General features: G+C 36.5%; 2 protein-coding genes and 1 pseudogene across 2 annotated transcripts; 1 reads left to right on the forward strand and 2 right to left on the reverse strand.

Annotated features, from left to right (window-relative positions):
* The first annotated feature begins 569 nt into the window (after nt 1-569).
* Nucleotides 570-11,882, forward strand: LOC109243153 (annotated as a pseudogene).
* Nucleotides 11,883-12,768: 886 nt separating this feature from the next.
* LOC109243148 (protein RALF-like 32) lies at nt 12,769-13,348 on the reverse strand. Its single transcript, XM_019410049.1, has one exon. The coding sequence runs from the start codon at nt 13,292-13,294 to the stop codon at nt 12,962-12,964; it is 333 nt and encodes a 110-aa protein (XP_019265594.1). The 5' UTR covers nt 13,295-13,348; the 3' UTR covers nt 12,769-12,961.
* Nucleotides 13,349-14,694: 1,346 nt separating this feature from the next.
* LOC109243154 lies at nt 14,695-17,591 on the reverse strand. Its single transcript, XM_019410058.1, has 2 exons — nt 17,282-17,591; nt 14,695-15,180 (listed from the first exon to the last, which is right to left on the reverse strand). The coding sequence occupies exons 1-2, from the start codon at nt 17,574-17,576 to the stop codon at nt 14,951-14,953; spliced, it is 525 nt and encodes a 174-aa protein (XP_019265603.1). The 5' UTR covers nt 17,577-17,591; the 3' UTR covers nt 14,695-14,950.
* Nucleotides 17,592-20,397: the final 2,806 nt, after the last annotated feature.

Here is a 20,397-nt window from a genome sequence, read left to right on the forward strand (position 1 = left end):
GAAACACAGTAAGCTTATGATTTTCTACGACTATTTTTATGAAATGTCCTTACATAATCAAATATATTGAATCAACCACAAACACATTACACATTTCAACACCAAAAATTTCTGAATAACAGCATCACAAAAATACGCTACTTCTCCGACACTGAATCAACTTATAATGATCATTTTTGAAATTTCACACATACTTGACAGGGCATTGAACGCGATTACACATATAGAAAAACAAAAATGCATAAAACAAAAAAAATTACCAGTTAGATCGATCGATTCAAAGAAGATGACAGAGAAGATGAAGAAGGAGAAAGATTAACTGAAGCTCGTTTGCATGCGAGGATCATATAGTAGCAGAGAACACGGGAACTTGCCCCTCTCTCAAATTTCCCTCTTCTGAATGAAAAAACAAGGATTTTGGGCCTTTTGGCATATGAAGGAAGGGTAAAATAGTCTTTTCCCTATTAGTAGTGGCTATTTTTGCTGAGCATTATAATTAGTGGATAAAAATTAAAGACAGGCTACTACAAGCCATTTTACCTAGTTGTGTGAGACACAAAAATGAAGAAGTGGAGGAGGAAGGAATATGGAGGAGATAGAAAGTGAGATGTGAACTTTATTATTGGGTAGGGGACGGCCATGGTTTAGATTCTGTGTTTTCGGTCTAAAGATTTACTAAAAAATCATCCCTTAGTTCTTTCATTCTCATCAACCCTTAATTCATCAAATGGATACTCAATTAGTTCGAGGAGAATCATCTACATCTTCTCACTTCTCTTATGATGTATTCCTGAGTTTTAGAGGTGAAGACACCCGAAAAACATTCACTGGTCATCTTTTTTCCAAATTGTGTGATGTTGGAGTTAATATCTTCATTGACGATGAAGAATTGAGAAAGGGTGACGTGATTTCAAGTAAACTAGAGAAAGCAATTGAAGGGTCAAGAATTTCCATTATTGTTTTCTCAAGAAATTATGCTTCCTCTAGTTGGTGTCTAAATGAACTAGTTAAAATTCTTGAATGCAAAGAGAAACTAAAGCAGATGGTTTTGCCTATTTTCTATGATGTTGATCCTTCTGAAGTGGGAAAGCAAACTGGGTTATTTGGTGAATATTTGGCTAAACACAAGGAACGACCATTTGGAGCTCAAAGGGTGGAGAAATGGAGAGCTGCACTTACTGAAGCTGCAAATTTATCTGGATGGGATTTGCAAAATGTTGCTGACGGGTACATTTTCTTGATTCAACTATATGGTTTCATTTGTTATTTGTTCAATTGTTTATAGGATGTGATACTAACTGTTCAAAAGAGTTTAAGTTCTATACATTGACAGTATCGAAATATTTACACTATCAATATATATAACTTAAATTATTTCTTAAAGTATACTATATGACGCCGTAAGTTATCTGTTTTGTTGCTTAGATTCATCCCACTGGGTTATGTCTTGGCTATCGATTTTGATTTGTCCGTCAAATATTTTCAAATATCAAAGTTTTATTTACCGGAGTAGTATTTCTTTTAATTTTTTGTTTTTGCTAAAAATTTTGTAGGCATGAATCAAAGTTTATTGAAAAAATTATACAGCAAGTCCTACAAGAGGTTAACCAGACACCTCTAGATGTTGCTTGGCACCCAGTAGGAGTAGATTCTCGTGTCAAAGATATAGAGTTGTTATTGCAAAATGAATGTGAAGATGGAGTTCGCATGATTGGTATTCACGGAGTTGGTGGCATAGGGAAAACAACTCTAGCAAAAGCTGTCTACAATCAAATGTTTCGACTCTTCGACAGTAGTTGCTTTCTTTTGGATGTTAGATCAGAAGCTGAAGAATTTGGTCTTGTCAAGCTACAAGAGAAACTTCTTCAACAAGTACTCAAAAATAAGTACATCAAAGTTGGCAGTGTCGCTCAAGGCATCAATCTAATCAAAGCAAGACTCGAGCCAAAGAAGGTTCTAATTGTTCTTGATGACGTGGACCACATAAACCAATTAGAATCCTTAACACGAGAAAGAAGTTGGTTTGGTTCGGGTAGTTTAATAATCACTACCACCCGAGACAAGCGATTGCTATGTCGGTTTGGAGAAAAAGAGAGATATGAGGCCAAACTATTAAATGACAATGAAGCTATGTTACTTTTTTGTTGGCATGCTTTTGATAGTCATTTTCCACCAGAAGATTATGTTAATTTGGCACGAGACATAATCAGATATTCAGGTAGGCTACCATTAGCTCTTGTGACATTGGGGTCACATTTACAAGGAAGTTCTATAGAAGAATGGGGATATGAATTCTAAAAACTAAAATCAATTCCTCATTGTGATATCCAAAAGATTCTCAAGATAAGCTTTGATGGACTTGATGATGAAACACAGACTGTTTTCCTCGATATTGCATGCGCCTTCCATGGGTTTTATGAGCATGAAGTTACTGAAATGGTAAATGCATGTGGCTTTCATGCTAAAAGTGCAATTGCAACATTAGTCCAAAAACACTTGCTCCAAAGATCTTGGAATATTTTGGAGATGCATGATTTAGTGCGAGATATGGGAAGAGAAGTCGTTCGCATGGAATCAGCTCGAGACCCTGGAAAACGGAGTAGATTATTCATCCCTCAAGAAGTCCGTGATGTTCTACAAGGAAATAAAGTCAGTAAATCTTTTATCATTTATCTTGGTTATAATATTATTTTTTTCAATTTAATTGCTTATTGCTTATAATTTATATTGTCATCATAAGAAGTGAATTCATTTTGTGCTTCGTCTCTGGTTAGTAAGTATTTTTCTAGTTGTTCTTTAAAATCTAATATTTAATAGTACTAATGTCAGGTTTCTGGATGCAATTTGTTCTCTTTGTTTATCTTTGTTTTTTCCATTGATATTATCGTGTGAACTTATTGACTGCTGCTAAATTGGTTTTTGAAAGACTCTCATCTTAGTTTTTGAACAATTTTACATTCTTTTTTTTTTTACATCCTCTAATGTTTAAGTTCATTTTTCTTGATACCAGTGTTGTCAAAGGCGTGCTTAAAGCGCGCTTAAGCCCTGAAGCGAGGTTCAAAACAGGTTGAGCGCTTTGCCTCGCTTTGTGGGCGCTTTAGTATCGCATCAAGGCTCTTAGGCATACTTTTACTTGCCAATGAGTGTAATCCTGAAAAGGCACCATTAAACAATTGATATTTCACTTTATCGTAATTCTTTTTCAATTTCTTTCACCGTATATTTGTTATTCATGCTTATAATTATTAGTCTTAGACTATGTGAGCGTTACTGTGTTAAAACACAAAATCAGAAAAAAACTGTTAGAAGAATTAAAGAAATCTGGAAAATAGTAGAGAATCAGAAATATTTCGAGTCCACAAGTTTCTTGTGTGTCCTTAAGGAATTTTAACCCCCTCACAAGTTGCCAAGGTAATGGACTATATCCTCCCAGGATAAACGGAATAAACCTTCCTGCAACAGTGGCAATACAAACTGCAGGATCCCAACGAACTCAAAGAACGGAGCAAAATCACACTTACGAATTGGAGAGAGAGAGACTGCGAATTAGGATGCAGTATATTCGAAAAGAAAGAAGTTCTGGAGTGTTTTTCGTGTGTAGAAAATGGAGCCTTGCCTCAGAATTTATAGGCAATTATCAGAAGAGGTGTCTGGAAAAGGTACCTTTTCAGAAGAATACGCTGCCTGCCGCGGTTACGGCAGAACCGCGGTCAGAGAGGCTCTCTGAATCTGCCTGCCGCGGTTCTACCGCGGTTACGGCAGAACCAGAGAGTCCCTCTGAATCTTCAGCAGGGTTCTGGCGTATTTTCAGCAGTGATTTGGCATTTAATTAATTATTAAATAATTAAATAAATTTTGTCTCCAAATCCAAATCCAAAGCCAAAGCCAAAGCCGAAGCCGAGCCGAGCGAGCGACGACGACGGCGCGAGGGTTCATTCTCTTCAACTCCTTTTAAGAGCTTTAAGAAGTGATTCTATATATAAGCACACAAATGTGATTGTCCCTCACCAATGAGGGACAAAGTGCAAGACAAAAGTTCACTTCTTCAAATTTTCATTTTTCCCTCCATTTTATTTCCCTCCATTTCCAATTCACACTTCTTCTACTTTAAAGCCCAATGGCTTAAAGTCCAACAATCCCCCACATGAATGGGAATGGCTGTATCAAGAAAGATCGTAGATGAAAGCTGTGTGATTTGCAAGTAAGGATTAATTGCATCTGGATAAGTAGGTTTCCCTTTGAACTTTCCGTAGTGAACATATGTCGGATATACTCGGTCAATCGGTAGATTTGATATCTTTGAACCGTCGAACTTTAGTGTATACCTAGACAACCATATGTCACACAATCAACCCTTAATCGTCTTTTAGTTCTCATTGTTGTGTTCGTTTCAGCCATGAACACCGCCTGGTCTCATAAGTGCGTAGAGAATTGGCCTTACAAAATTCTCATTGAAGCGGCTTCCACTTCACACTTACATAGGTGATTCCTAAACGTGTAATCCTTTAGATTGACACTATTTGATAACTACCACATCAAACTTAGGTAATCATTAAAGAACGTGTAAAGTTCTATCCTTGTTACTGAACATTGTCTTCATCACGAGAAGGGACCAAAGATTTTACTTTGACAATGTTGAAACGGTCAATCACAACTTTATTTGAGCTCCTTGAACCTAGATCTCGGAACATCCAAAATTCTAGGTAGAGTTACCGCCATGTTGACTTGTCCTCGGCCATAGACCCATTCCCTTAGATGATTTCTCAACTCCCTCTCTAGTTAAGGCTTTTGTAAGCGGATCCGTCATATTATCCTTTGATCTTACATAATCAATAGTGATAATTCCACTAGAAAGTAGTTGTCTAACGGTGTTATGTCTTCGTCGTATATGACGAGACTTTCCGTTATACATAACGCTCCATGCCCGTCCTATTGCAGCCTCACTATCGCAATGTATGCAAATAGGAGCCAAAGGTTTTGGACAGAACGGAATGTCTTCTAAGAAATTTCGAAGCCATTCAGCTTCTTCACCAGCTTTATCCAAAGCTATAAATTCTGATTCCATTGTAAAGCGAGCGATGCACGTTTGTTTGGAAGACTTCCAAGATACTGCTCCTCCACCAACAGTAAAAACATATCCACTTGTGGACTTTGTTTTTGTTGATCCGGTTATCCAATTTGCATCACTATATCCTTCGATAACCGCAGGATATTTATTGTAGTGCAAAGCGTAGTCTTGGGTATATTCCAAATATCCCAGAACTCGTTTCATTGCTACCCAGTGATGTTTGTTGGAATTACTTGTGAATCGACTAAGTTTACTTATCGCACAAGCTATATCAGGTCGTGTACAATTCATGATGTACATTAAGCTTCCCAACACACGAGCATACTCCAATTGAGACGTACTTTCACCTTTATTCTTTATAAGATGATGATTTAAGTCAATTGGAGTTCTTGTACTTCTAAATTCCAAATGTTTGAATTTTTCAAGTACCATTTTCACGTAATGTGATTGAGACAAAGCTAGACCCTGAGGAGTCCTCTTGATTTTAATTCCTAGAATTACATCGGCAACTCCTAAGCCTTTCATATCAAACTTACTAGCAAGCATGCGCTTAGTAGCTTGAATGTCGGCAATGTCTTTGCTCATTATTAACATATCAACATATAAGCAAACAATGACTATATGATTTGGAACGTTCTTAATGTAAACACATTTATCACATTCATTAATCTTAAAGCCATTTGACAACATTGTTTGGTCAAATTTCGCATGCCATTGCTTGGGTGCTTGTTTTAGTCCATAAAGAGACTTAACAAGACGACACACCTTCTTTTCTTTTCCCGGAACCACAAACCCTTTAGGTTGGTCCATGTAGATTTCTTCCTCTAAATCACCATTTAAGAAGGCTGTTTTTACATCCATTTGATGGATTTGAAGATCATACAAGGCGGCTAACGCTATTAGCATCCGAATGGATGTAATTCTTGTTACCGGCGAGTATGTGTCAAAATAGTCAAGACATTCTCGCTGTCTAAATCCTTTGACAAAAACTCTTGCCTTGTATTTGTCAATAGTACCATCGTCTTTCATTTTCTTCTTGAAAATCCATTTAGAACCCAATGTTTTATTACCGGGAGGAAGGTCAACCAATTCCCATGTATGGTTGCTCAATATGGATTCTATTCACTATTGACTGCTTCTTTCCAATATTGTGCTTCTGATGAAGACATTGCTTCCTTGAAGGTACGAGGTTCATTTTCTAACAGAAAAGTCAAAAAATCTGGACCGAATGAAGTAGATGTCCGTTGACGTTTACTTCTTCTCGGATTTTCCTCATTAGGCATACCATCTATTATTTCCTCCCGAGGTCGTTTTGACTTTTGGTATGTCACTTCACTTTCCTTTTTATACGGATAAATAGTTTCAAAGAATTCAGCATTATCTGATTCTATTATCGTATTAACGTGAATCTCCGGATTTTCTGACTTATGAACCAGAAAACGATATGCCTTGCTATTGGTTACATATCCAATAAATACACAATCAACCGTTTTTGGACCTATCTTAACCCTTTTAGGTTTAGGAACTTGTACCTTAGCTAGACACCCCCACACTTTGAAGTATATCAAGCTGGGCTTCCTTCCTTTCCACTTTTCATAAGGAATGGACTGTGTTTTACTATGAGGTACACGGTTGATTATTCGGTTAGCTGTAAGTATAGCTTCCCCCCACAAGTTTTGTGGTAAGCCAGAACTTATCAGCAATGCATTCATCATCTCCTTCAATGTTCGATTCTTTCTCTCCGCAATTCCGTTAGATTGTGGAGAGTAAGGGGCAGTTGTTTGGTGAATAATGCCATTTTCCAAACATATTTCTTCAAAAGGAGATTCATATTCGCCACCCCTATCACTTCTTATCATTTTGATCTTTTTGTTTAGTTGTGTTTCAACTTCATTCTTGTATTGCTTGAAAGCATCAATTGCCTCGTCTTTACTATTAAGTAAATAAACATAGCAATATCTCGTGCTATCGTCAATAAAAGTAATAAAATACTTTTTTCCACCGCGAGATGGTGTTGACTTCATGTCACAAAGATCTGTGTGAATTAAGTCTAAAGGACTTGAATTCCTTTCAACGGACTTATAAGGATGCTTAGCATACTTTGATTCCACACATATTGGACATTTGGAATTAATGCAATCAAATTTTGGCAATACTTCTAAAAAAAACGCGAATGCCATAAAGTGTTTGACTCAAGTAAGTAAGAAGAAGCATTCACTTTATTGATAGAAACTGCTATTACATTTAGTTTAAAAAGGCCCTCATTCAGGTAACCTTTTCCTACATACATATCATTCTTACTTAGTACAACACTATTGGAAACAAAAATACATTTGAATCCATTCTTGACAAGAAGTAAAGTCGACACAAGATTCTTGCGAATTTCTGGAACATGGAGAACGTGGTTTAGAGTCACTATTTTTCCCGACGTCATCTTCAACGCAATCTTGCCAACTCCTTCAATTTTGGCTGTAGACGAATTCCCCATAAAAATTGTCTCGTCGGGTCCTGCGGGGCATAAGAAGAAAATAACTCCTTGTTAGCACAAACATGGCGGGTGGCTCCAGAATCTATCCACCATTCTTTAGGATTTCCTACCAAGTTGCATTCAGACAACATGGCACACAAGTCCTCCATTTCTTCAGCTTTTTCAACCATGTTAGCTTGATTCTTCTTCTTATCATTCTTTGGTGCACGACAATCCACGACCTTATGCCCAGATTTTCCACAGTTGTGGCAATTACCCTTGAACTTCTTCTTGCTTGGGTAGTTATTTGGTCCAGAAGCCTTCTTTCTCTTCTTGGTTTGTGGCGCCTCCTCAACAATGTTAGCCCCCATTATTGTCGAGTTCCCACGTGACTTCTTTTCAGCATTTTTGTTGTCTTCTTCTATCCTCAAACGCACAATCAAGTCTTCAAGTTTCATCTCCTTCCGCTTGTGTTTTAGATAGTTCATAAAATCTTTCCACAACGGAGGTAATTTCTCAATGATAGCGGCAACTTGAAAGACCTCATTTATGACCATACCTTCAGCAATAGATTCAAAATTAATAATAAGATAAATCTTATTAATAAACTTATTGATTCGGGTCATACCTTCAGCAAGGAGGTCATGCACAATGACTTGTAATTCTTGGACTTGAGTTATGACCGACCTAGTGTCAATCATCTTGAAATCCAAAAATCTAGCAGCCACGAACTTCTTAAGTCCGGCATCCTCAGTCTTGTACTTCTTCTCAAGCGCATTCCATAATGCTTTTGAAGTTTCCATGACGCTATAGACATTGTACAAGTCATCTTCCAAACAACTCAAAATGTAGTTTTTGCACAAGAAATCAGAATGTTTCCATGCTTCAGTTACAACAAGTCGTTCATCATCCGGAGTACTTTCTGCCAAGACCGGAGGATCCTCCTTGATGAAACGTTGCAAACTCAACGTAGTAAGATAGAAGAGCATCTTCATTTGCCAACGTTTGAAGTCAATACCGGAAAACTTTCCGGGTTTTTCTGCTGGTGCCATAGCATGAGCAGGAGTAGAACGGCTTGACGAGGCAGCAGCACTCGTAACAGTAGCTCCCATTCCCACAATATTTCCATTAGTTTGGTTTTCGTTCGTCATCTTTTCTATAGAGTTGGAAACACAACAGAACTTTGTTAAATCAGTGAAGTTTTGATATCTTCAAACTGAATACCAAACCAACCATACAACACGTAACAGTGGTGAAGTTTTTATATACTTCAAACCCGTACGTTTATTATTCCGGTAAAGTTTTTATATACTTTAAACCGGATAGAACAATTATTGGAGTAGAAAGCACGAAGGCTTTAGTCTCCAAAACAGTATACAAATGTGAATAACAGTTTAATATATGTTTCAACACAGAAACGTTAGTATAAAATTCCTTAAGCTTGTGAGCGTTACTGTGTTAAAACACAAAATCAGGAAAAAAAATTGTTAGAAGAATTAAAGAAAGCTGGAAAATAGTAGAGAATCAGAAATATTCCGAGTCCACAAGTTTCTTGTGTGTCCTTAAGGAATTTTAACCCCCTCACAAGTTGCCAAGGTAATGGATTAAATCCTCCCAGGATAAAACGGAATAAACCTTTCTGCAACAGTGGCAATACAAACTCCGGGATCCCAAGGAACTCAAAGAACGGAGCAAAATCACACTTACGAATTGGAGAGAGAGAGACTGCGAATTAGGATGCAGTATATTCAAAAAGAAAGAAGTTCTGAAGTGTTTTTCGTGTTTAGAAAATGGAGCCTTGCCTCAGAATTTATAGGCAATTATCAGAAGAGGTGTCTGGAAAAGGTACCTTTTCAGAAGAATACGCTGCCTGCCGCGGTTCTACCGCGGTTACGGCAGAACCGCGGTCAGAGAGGCTCTCTGAATCTGCCTGCCGCGGTTCTACCGCGGTTACGGCAGAACCGCGGCCAGAGAGTCCCTCTGAATCTTCAGCAGGGTTCTGGCGTATTTTCAGCAGTGATTTGGCATTTAATTAATTATTAATAATTAAATAAATTTTGTCCAAAAAAAAAATCTTATCGATCGATTGACAAATCCGAAGCCGAAGCCGAAGCCGAGCGAGCGACGACGACGGCGCGAGGGTTCATTCTCTTCAACTCCTTTTAAGAGCTTTAAGAAGTGATTCTATATATAAGCACACAAATGTGACTGTTCCTCACCAATGAGGGACAAAGTGCAAGACAAAAGTTCACTTCTTCAAATTTTCATTTTTCCCTCCATTTTATTTCCCTCCATTTCCAATTCACACTTCTTCTACTTTAAAGCCCAATGGCTTAAAGTCCAACAGACTACAGATACATATTTTTACTTTTCCTCCAGTTGCGCCTTTTTTCATTAAAGCCCACGCTTTATTTGCGCTTAAAGCCCAACAGACCTTAGAGGTTTTTTGCGCTTTTCGCCTTTGATAACACTGCTTGATACATATGGTGTAACCTCTTTGTTTGACCTTGAATTGGTATAAAGCATTTTTCCCTCTTAATTTCTGGGACTTAAGATGGTCTTAAGATACTAATCTTTCTCCAAACTACAGGGGTCCAAAAAGGTAGAAGTACTGAAGGTAAATCAACTAGCATTTGAGGGACTGAACTTGAGCACCAAAGCATTTAAGAAAATGAAAAGCCTTAGGGTTCTTATAATGGATGAGTTACATATTAGTGGAGATTTTGAGCTGTTATCCAAGGAGCTCAGATGGTTGTCTTGGAAAAGATGTCCTTTAAAATGTATACCATCAAATTTTCCAGCTGTGAATCTTGTAGTTCTAGATATGCGGGGGAGTGATATCCAAGAATTTCAATTGAATTTGCAGGTTTGTTACACACTATTACAATTTCATGTGTACTCTTTGCCACTAAGTGAAAGAAAATGTTAATTGAAACTATATTTGGTTTACTTTTAGTGTTGTAGAAGTTTGAAGAAACTGGATCTCTCTCATTGCAAGCAACTCAGAAGCACTCCAAACTTGAATGGTTCAATGAGTCTTGAGACTTTGTATCTCTATGAATGCTCAGGTCTGACGGAGATCCATCCATCAATAGGAAATTTGTCCAGACTAATTGAACTATATATATCTGGTTGCGAAAAACTTACGGATCTTCCAAGCAGCATATGCCAGCTAATATCCGTTAATTACTTGAGCATTAGTGACTGCTCATCAATAAAAACACTGCCAGATAACCTTGGAGATATGAAAAGTCTAAGATTTCTTTCTGCAGTTGATACGGGTATAAAACAATTGCCTAGATCTGTTGAAATGCTAAGAAATCTTGAAGCATTGGGAGTGGGAGGTCGAAAGTTAGAGGCCAAAAGGAGTATTTCTGGAAGAGGAGTCCATCAGATACAATATTCCTTGTCAACTTTTGTGACCGTATTGAGGCTTATATACTGTAATTTGTCCGAGGCTGATATTCCTAGGAATATTGGGAGCTTATCCTCCTTAGAATATTTAGATTTGAGTGGCAACAGTTTCTGTTGTCTACCCTTTGATTTTTCTAAGTTACAATTATTGGAAGAGTTATGTTTGAATGACTGTGAGAATCTTCAAACACTCCCGTCAGTATCAAATTTAGAGAATCTTGCGATTATTGAACTTGAGAATTGCCAAAAATTGGTCAAGATTATAGAGTTGGACAACCTCCCTTCTATATGGTCGATCAACATGATTAATTGTAGTTCTCTGCAGAACAAATTCAATGAAGGCTTCTTTAGTGCACCTGCTCTATCATTTCTATCTGAAAAAGATCAACATATTATTAGACTTCTGAATAAGGTTAGTCTCTCTCTCTCTCTCTCTCTCTCTCATATTAGTGATCTTGAGTCTTTGTCCGATGCAGGATGCTATTAAAATTTGTCTCGAATGCAATGAGATTCCAGAATGGTGCAGGAATCAAGTAACAACTTCATCTATGTGTTTGACTATGCCGACACATAATAATGAGTATAACTTCTTAGGAATGGTTCTCTGGTTTGTTACCGACACTTTGGATGCAACCCCTTATCCATGCTTGTGGATTAGTATTGCCCATAAAAAGACTTATATATTGGGACCATTACATATCGTACTTATGGAGAAGTGTCATGTGTACATTACATATCTTACTTAAATAAACCTTTTTGATGGCCAGATGATCAAAGGCGGGGAAACGATAGAAGTGGGGTTTGAAGACATTACAGTAAAGAAGATAGGGATCCATCTGTTATATTTAGACCAACATGATAATGTTTTATCTTTGCTGGGAGACGTGGATCATTCTTATTCTAAGTATCCAAAATGAGTTTCAACAAGCTTGATATGCTGTTGAAATATATTAAATACCTTAGAGGGTGTTTGGCTAAGCTTATAAGCTAGTCAAACTGGTTTATAAGAACTTTTTGGCTTATCTACGCGTTTGGTAAAATTAAAAGTGCTTATAAGTTAAGTGCTTATAAGCCAAAAATAAGCCAAAAGTCATAAGTTGGTCTCCCCCAACTTATCAAATTTCAGCTTATAAGCACTTTAAGTTTGACCAAAATATTTACTATTCTATCCCTAGAATACTTCTTTTTAAAACAAAACTCTTCGTATACCTGGTTCTTTAGTTGCATATTATTAATTTCAGCACTTTTATCCAAACACGTAACTGCTTATTTTTTAAATCAGCTTCAACACTTAAAAGTGCTTTTCAGCACCTAATGTTTATCAGCTACTCTAAATCAGCTAAGCCAAATAGACTCTTAGTGGCATGGAAATTTTGTTCTTCCTCTGTTTCTTCCTTTCCCATAATTCTGACACAAAGTTAAGTCAATAGTTCTTGCTAATCTCTTTTCACCAAATTATGATCTTTTCTAGACTTTCTCCCTTATTAAATCTATCTTTTCCCCATCGTCCTTGATAAATTGCGGTTTTATTGAGCTTCCTCCCTCTCGGGATAATGTATTAGCATTAATAAACAACAGAAATATAATTATGTACTAAGTTCTTCATATGTACAAAAAAGAACTCGTTTGAAGTATAAAATTATCATTAACGTCTTTATCGTTCCAAATAACTTACTAGAGAAAAGAAGCGGATGTCAAATCTCCTTGAAGTTTTCCAAAACTACAAAATCTATCAAAAATAAATTCTGCAAAAAATTCCTAGATTCCTTGTTGTTATCCAATGAAATTACTGGCAAGTGTAAATAAGTACATAAAGAAATATCAACATTAATATTAATAGCTAGGTCGTGCAAGCTAATCCGGACGTCATAGTTATAAATATAAAAAAATTAACATCAATAGCTAGCATTGAAAGAAACAATTTCATCCACAAATCACAACCACATGAACACAACATCATAAGTAGAAAGAAGAAACAAACATAAAATTCAGAATCACCCTTTTTTCATATATCATTGATCACCTCTACAACGATAATACTTAGAACAACCTCTATTATACGGATTCGACGGCGGCGGAAGGCAGCTTCGGGAATACGGTTCGCCGCCACCGCCGCCGTTACAAACCGGTTGATCTCTTTTCAAAGCTCCAGGAGAAATATATTTTTTTCTTTCTTCAAGAAATCTTCTACTAATATCAGACTCCATTAATATCTCCAACTCTTCGTTACACTCAGCTATTGTACCATTGCATGGTGATTGGCCTGTTACAGATGTGATTATAAATAAAAACGTAAGAAAAATAGTGAAGAAATATATGAGTTTTGTGAAAATTGGAGCTTCCATTCTTGGGTTTTGTGTGAATGGTATAGTTGATTCTATTATTTGTAGTTGTCCTTATAGTGACTTTATTTTGCTTTTTTTGATAGTGGAAGACACACTAAGAAGCAGAGGGACCGCACTAGTCCATCAACCAAAACCTAACTTTTGTGAAAATATATTAATTTATAAATATGATTGTGAGCTTTGAAATAGTTTAAATAAATAGTTGTGAGACAATTAATTATATGCTATATCACTACTAGAAATTCGGCAAAAACCGACAAACTTTGGTCCGTCAAAAAACCGGCCAAAAATCAACCAAAGTTGATCAGTTTTTTAAAATATTTTAATTTTTAATTTTTTTTACGAAACCGACCAACTTTGGTCGGTTTTCTTTGGCGCAAAAGTGCGGGAAACTATTTTTGAGTCCCGCTAAATTTATTTTTCAAGAAATCGACCAACTTTGGTCGGTTTTTGCAATTAAAATATATAAAAATTAATATTAAAAAAACCGACCAACTTTGGTCGGTAATTTTATTTTTAATAAAACCGACCAACTTTGGTCGGTTATTTTCGTGCGAAAATACAATTAAAGAGTATAAATAAATAAAAAAGACATCTTAAAACAAAATGCACCAATGGTCTAGTGGTAGAATAGTATCCTGCCACAGTACACACCCCGGTTCGATTCCCAGATGGTGAATCTTTTGATTACATAATTAAAATACCGACCAACTTTGGTCGGGTTTTTTTGCAATTTTTTTTTTTTGAATTTAATTGACCGACCAAAGTTGATTCGTAGTCTCGAATAACCCAACACTGAGACAACCAGTCTACATCTCAACATCATATCCAAAATCTAACATACCAACGCGGAAAGATCCGCTCAGGCTGCTAACGGTATCGATACACACGGTTTACAACCACTGCATAGCCGGAACATGAGAACTCCCAGTCTCCGACTCCGTATAGCACACGAATCACTGAACCTGATCCCAGATTCCACCGTATGAATACCATATCATCATCCCACGANTTTGAGATCTTAAAAATGTAGTTGAGAATCGTCATTAATCAATCATATCATGTATAGGACGTATCATTGCAGCTTGAAGTTGATTATTTTTGGTTTCCTACCTGGTGTCCGGTACTAGCATTGGGACCCGACCAAATCCGGATTCGCGCCGGGAAATCCAACATTGCGGGGTAAAATGCTCCTTAACAAAGGCGACTCCATACCCAGGGCTCGAAACCGAGACCACTGGTTAAGGATGAAGGAGTACTTAGCACTCCACCACAATCCTAGTTGGTCGCTTGAACGCACTATCAACTTGCAATTAATAAGAAAAATAGTTCGCTTTTGATACTATTGTAGTTTCAGATAGACATTCTGACTTAGCTAGTGATCAAATAAACACTTTAACTCAAAGTAAATGTGTCTCTTATTGCTATTTTGAGTTATTTGTACAAGATTTTATGTATGTCATCGCATTCCCCGGGCAATTGAACATATAACAACAACAACCCAGTGTAATCTTACAAGTGGGGTTTGGGGAGGGTAGGATGTACGCAGCCTTACCCTTACTCTAAAAGGGCAGAGAAACTGTTTCCGATAGACCCTCGGCTAAATAAGGCCAATTGAACATATAATATAGCTAAATTAGAAGTGATCACATATGACTAGTATAATGTGAAACCATCATCATATGAGACATGCCATCCTTGCCTACAAGGTGGAGCATTTTCATCATACTCAGAACAACAGCTCCATCTCTTTTTCCAGTTTTTTCTTCCAGTATTTGGCCTCTTATCCTTGTCGTTCCACTTATAGACGATTACTCCAGATCCATCGCTCCATTCTCCATCGATTCCTTGGTGAGGCGGAGCCAGAGAAAATAGTCCTTTCTCTCCTGCAATGTTCAAAAGCAAATGACTCACTGAGAAGTGCCTTCAAAATATTGGATTTTTTTTTAATCTTAGACTAAGTGATTCAGCAGTGAAATAGCAAATGTAAAGCAACCGCAGTAGGATTAAGGCAAAAGGTCTAGTTAAAGGAAGATATTCAAAGAATCAATTACATCATGTGCGATAACAGAGGCGGAGCTAGCATAGGTCTTGCGGGTTCGGCCGAACCCAGTTACTGTTGTCCAACCTTGTATTTGTCTTAAGATATCCATTAAATATGTATAAATTGTTAATTTGGAACTCAGCAACATAAACGGTTTAGAATTCCGAACCCATAAGGTTCAAATCTTGGTTTCGCCTATGGCGATAAGGACCAGAGTCAGTGATCTTGATAAAAGGCTTTTGTGGTAACTCAATCACTGCTATTTATCTAAACCTATTGCTATAAGAATATTTGGAAACTGCATACATAGCTCCAGACTAAAACAAAATTCAGACAGTGGCAATTTTAGATATCCAAATGCACGGCGGACTATCTCTGGAAATTCCCATTGTCACTGCCCAAGTCCATCACACATATTTTCTGCTTTGGTCCAACAGACCTCATGGATTTGTCCGTTGGTCTACGCCATCATCGAATCCAATAGCACGCGTACCATGTGAACTTCTGTTACTTCCTATGAAACTCTTCATTTTCCTATCCTATTCCAGTATGAGATTCATCAAATGTGTCATGTGGGTCCTTTCTTCATAAGCTTGCCAGCCTATAGAAGCCTGTCGGTCCTTTTCTTTGACCCGTCCTTGTACGCCCAGCCCCCGTCATGGTGTAACACTCATCCTCCTATTTGGCCCTAAATCTTTTCTCTCTATCTATCTCCTCTTCCTCTTTCTTCTTCACACACATTTCCAGTTTTCTTCTCTAATGTACAAAGAAATATCTGAATACTAGGAGTAGTTGCTGGAACACTCAGCCTCATAATTCTTCTCTAATCCCTTTTTTTCTATATTCCAAATTCATCTACTTAACACTTTAATTTCACTTATTCCATTTTCAAATGAAAGAGGCAAAAGGGGGATAAGATGAGCTTCTTACTGAGGCGAGCGAGGTTCATTGATTCTTTAAAATATATACTTTGAAGAAGTATTAGCAAAATCAATGCGACAGACTAAAAACTTCTTTACTCCAACACCTTAATTAGGACTTATTATGCTGCTCAATTTCCTCATAAATATGCAGAGCCATAACCAGCTATGCTGCTTGGACCCTCTAAAATACTGCCGCACCTATGTCGAATCCTCCAATTTTTTTAAACGTTGGAGGATCCGACACACATGATACAACATTTTTGAAGAGCTCGAGCAACATAGCTAACCAGGTAACCTTTTCCATTTTGAGAAGAAAAATAAAATAAAGTGAAACGACCACCTAATTGGTAACAAGAAACTTCTGATAAGAGACATATATGCGACACAAAAACAAGGGACGAAGATTCAATAATCATGCTAATGGTGTGGAATAGTTCCAAAGGACAATCCCATCCTCAGAAGGGGAACCTTGGCGTAACTAGTAAAATTGCTGCCATGTGACCACGAGGTCATAGTCTGAGCCATGGAAACAGCCTCTTACAGAATGCAGAATAAGGCTGCGTACAATAGACCCCTGTGGTCTGACTCTTCCCCGACCGCGCATATAGAGGGAGCTTAGTGCACCGAGCTGCCTTTTTACAATCTCATCCTCTAGATGTCATGAAGGCAACACTAATTTGAAAGGATTATTTTGAGCTATTACTTTATGTGCCCTATTATAAGGGATAAAATGATTCCTTCAGACAAAAGGCAAAATCATGCCATCAAATCACCAATCCGAAGTCATTTACGCGAAAGTCAAACTTTGGTCAACTCTTACAACTTAAATTTTTGACAATGGAACTAAGTTAATTCACTCCAAAACCTTTCCGGAACCGGAAAAGTACTTATTATTCAGTTATTTCTAACCATTTTTATTTCCTACCAAGAAACATTAACTCTTATCACATATTCTTTATATAGAGAAAATAAAACACAGGAATTAAGCAGCAAAATCAAGAATTGAGAGAGGATAACTACCATTAGTGTGGCCGTGGAAAGAGCAGGCAATAGGGGAATTATCTTTGTCTTGATAAAGAGTATTGCACCTCAAACATTTCTTCTTATTTTGGGAATTCACAATTTGCAGTCTTTTTCCAGCTCCTCTTTCTAAAATTGGTTTTCTCCAGCAAGAAATATTTGAAGAATTGGGAAACAATATACTTTTGGAAAGAAGATTTTTGTAAACTAAAGTCATCAGAAGAAATGAAGAAATGGTTTGCAGCTGCTCACGGAAAGCTGGAAAGTTCACTGAACTGATATCAGTGGCTACCATTCGTCGTCGTTTCAATTTATTTGACATAATTTAATTCGGCATAATTTAATAAAAAAACATTATTTTTTTTTAATATTTTAGGATCTCAAATTTGTTGTATTTGTGAATTCTAAAACTTATGATTTTACATATCATAACATTTTACATAATCTATTCCATTTTATTGGACTGAAATGGGTCAATTCGCTTTGACAGTTCTACTTTTTTTTTTTTTTTTTTCAGTTCTACCTATGATCCAATAAGAAAGTTAGTATAGGATAATAAAGAAAAAAGTTTTTATATATATGCGCGCGCGCGTGCAATTAATGTATATATGTATAATTAAAGTATAATTTGTATATACAGGCTAGAAAAAGCAAGCATTGAATCTAGTCGGTTATTAATATAACAAACCCATATTTTTATAGAATCTTTATATAAATAGCTGAAACAGATGCACTATATATTTTTTCTAGCCGATATATTGTTCTAGGTTGTCACGCTTCTTGGTCCTTGAAGTCAAGAAATAATGTTATTAGTCCTAAAAGTTCAAAATTTATAGTTCACCTAATACATTTGGTATTTAATTTCCGTTTGTTCTTGAAATTAGGCAACTTTGTTGCGTTATATATTAGGTAAAAAGTACATGTGTCGTATTACTAAGGAAGTAATAACTCCTAAAGAAGTTAGTGCAAGGTCTATTTGAAAATGAAGTAAATTATTAATTGTGTCAAAAAAAACACATCCTATTGTTCCAGGGAGGAATATGTACAGCTAAAAGATTTTTTATACTGTACCAATCGTAATTTAACTTATGAAAACCATATATAGCTTAAAATGCGTTGACCTTAATTATAAGATATACTTGAAATGCTATTGTATTTTCCCCAATTTAGATTATGTGAATAGCAAAGTCCTTTTTAGTCAATTTTACAGTTAATCAATTAATCCCTCGAGTACCATTAGTGGAAGCTTGGCTAAAGTTTTTTTTAACTATAACAAGATCTAGGACATGATGCTATTTAAAATGTATAAAGTTTTTCACTTAATTGTTTTAAAATTTAAGCAATTCTTTGTTTAATTTGTTTGGCAAAGTTTTAATAAACAATTAATGTTTGGAGGGCTTTGGATTCTTTGACAAATACAGTGAACCTCTCACGTGTTCCTGTCACCTTCAATTCCTAGGTCCTCCTCTGTCCATTACTCTCCTAAAGGTGAAGAATTAGTCTTGTGGCGGCCGATGTTTTACACACACCACCACATCAGATGCATCTTAATTTTATTTTATTTATTTCTTTATTAATTTATAACTCTTTTTTCAATTTCATCTTTTTCTGTGATAGACTCCTACATATTATCCCATAAATTTAAATCTTGAATTCATCCGGTAAAGGCGATTGTAACTCCTTTAAAAAATACAAAAAATATATCTAAGAAATATTTTTATTTTAGTATAGGTGATGATAGGCTATAATTGCGTATTTTAGTCGCCTATTACACTCAAATTTACTGCATTTTAATTGAGTTTGAGCTTTAACCGCTAGTGTCTTGCACTAATTGTGTGTTTTATGCCTTGTAGGAGTGATTCCGAGCTATGTAAATGTTTGGAATGAATTCAAGTGATTTGGTGCTTTGAAGTCTGAGTAAAAGCTCAAGGAATTAAGCCGGGATCGTGTTCGGGGGTCAACGGATGATAGTTAGAACAAACGAAGAATCGAGTAGGCATATTGCGCACTTTCTAGTAAAATACACATAACTCTTTGCTCAGAACTCCATTTGGGTTCCACAATATATAGTTGGAAAGCTAACTCAAAGGGATACAACTTTCATGTTTTACGTTTTTCCAAATTCCAAACGGAACAGGGTAAAAAATACGGTCGAAACCGCGATCTCGGACCTGGTCGCAGACTGAGGCAGTGCACTTGTTAATATGCGCGGTTACTAGCGCGCCCGCGCTAGTCCAGGCCTGAAAACTTGTCCTTTTTCACATTGGAGAAGGTATAATTATTTGGGCCCAACCCTACTTGGTATATATACATGGAAAAACGGTATTTTGAGAAGGTTGGACATATTTTTGACACAGATTCGACCTAAAGAGGCAGAGACACAATAAGATCAAGGCGGGGAATTCTTCTACGAGTTTTTCCTTCCTCTTCCTATTTTTTATTGTTGGTTATGACTTTTAGTATTGTAGTTTTACATACTATTATGAATATCTAATTTGTTATCTAGGGTTTTGATGGAACCTTTTGAAGGATAAATTCTTGTAATGTTTTTATATAATTGAGCCATAGTATTTTCTCTATTTGTTCAACTATATTATTCTTGTGGTTGATTGAAGGGCCCTCAATTAGCCGTGCCTATTTAATATGTATTACTCGGGAGAGAGTGCATATTTAGGTAGTTGTTGAACAACATCACTCCCGACGTATGTGAGGAATCAATAACCAAGGGTTTAAAGGTTGGATTAGGGATAACGAAACCTTGGGTGCGATCTAAGTGAGTTGTAATTAAAGTCAGCTAGCGTAACTCAGGAGAGTATGTCTAGTAAATTGTCATAATTACTCAGGAGAGAATTGCAACACGCAGAGTGCTCGTGGTCGGTAGAGAATACTTAGGTGAAATTATAGAAGACATAGCAGGAAGGATTCCGACAATTGGGAAAATCATAACTCTAGACCTCCTTAATCTTTTCTCCAACCTGTAGTATCTTTAGTGTTAATTTATTATTTTAATTTGTTAGTTAGTTAGTTAAACACAAAAATCTTAATATCTATAAGTTAGGAATTGTTCAAGCTTGTATTCTTGGTGATAGTGAACAACTGTTGCTAAGCCTTAGTTC

This window comes from Nicotiana attenuata, unplaced genomic scaffold (genome assembly GCF_001879085.1).
Source record: "Nicotiana attenuata strain UT unplaced genomic scaffold, NIATTr2, whole genome shotgun sequence".
NCBI lineage: Eukaryota > Viridiplantae > Streptophyta > Magnoliopsida > Solanales > Solanaceae > Nicotiana > Nicotiana attenuata.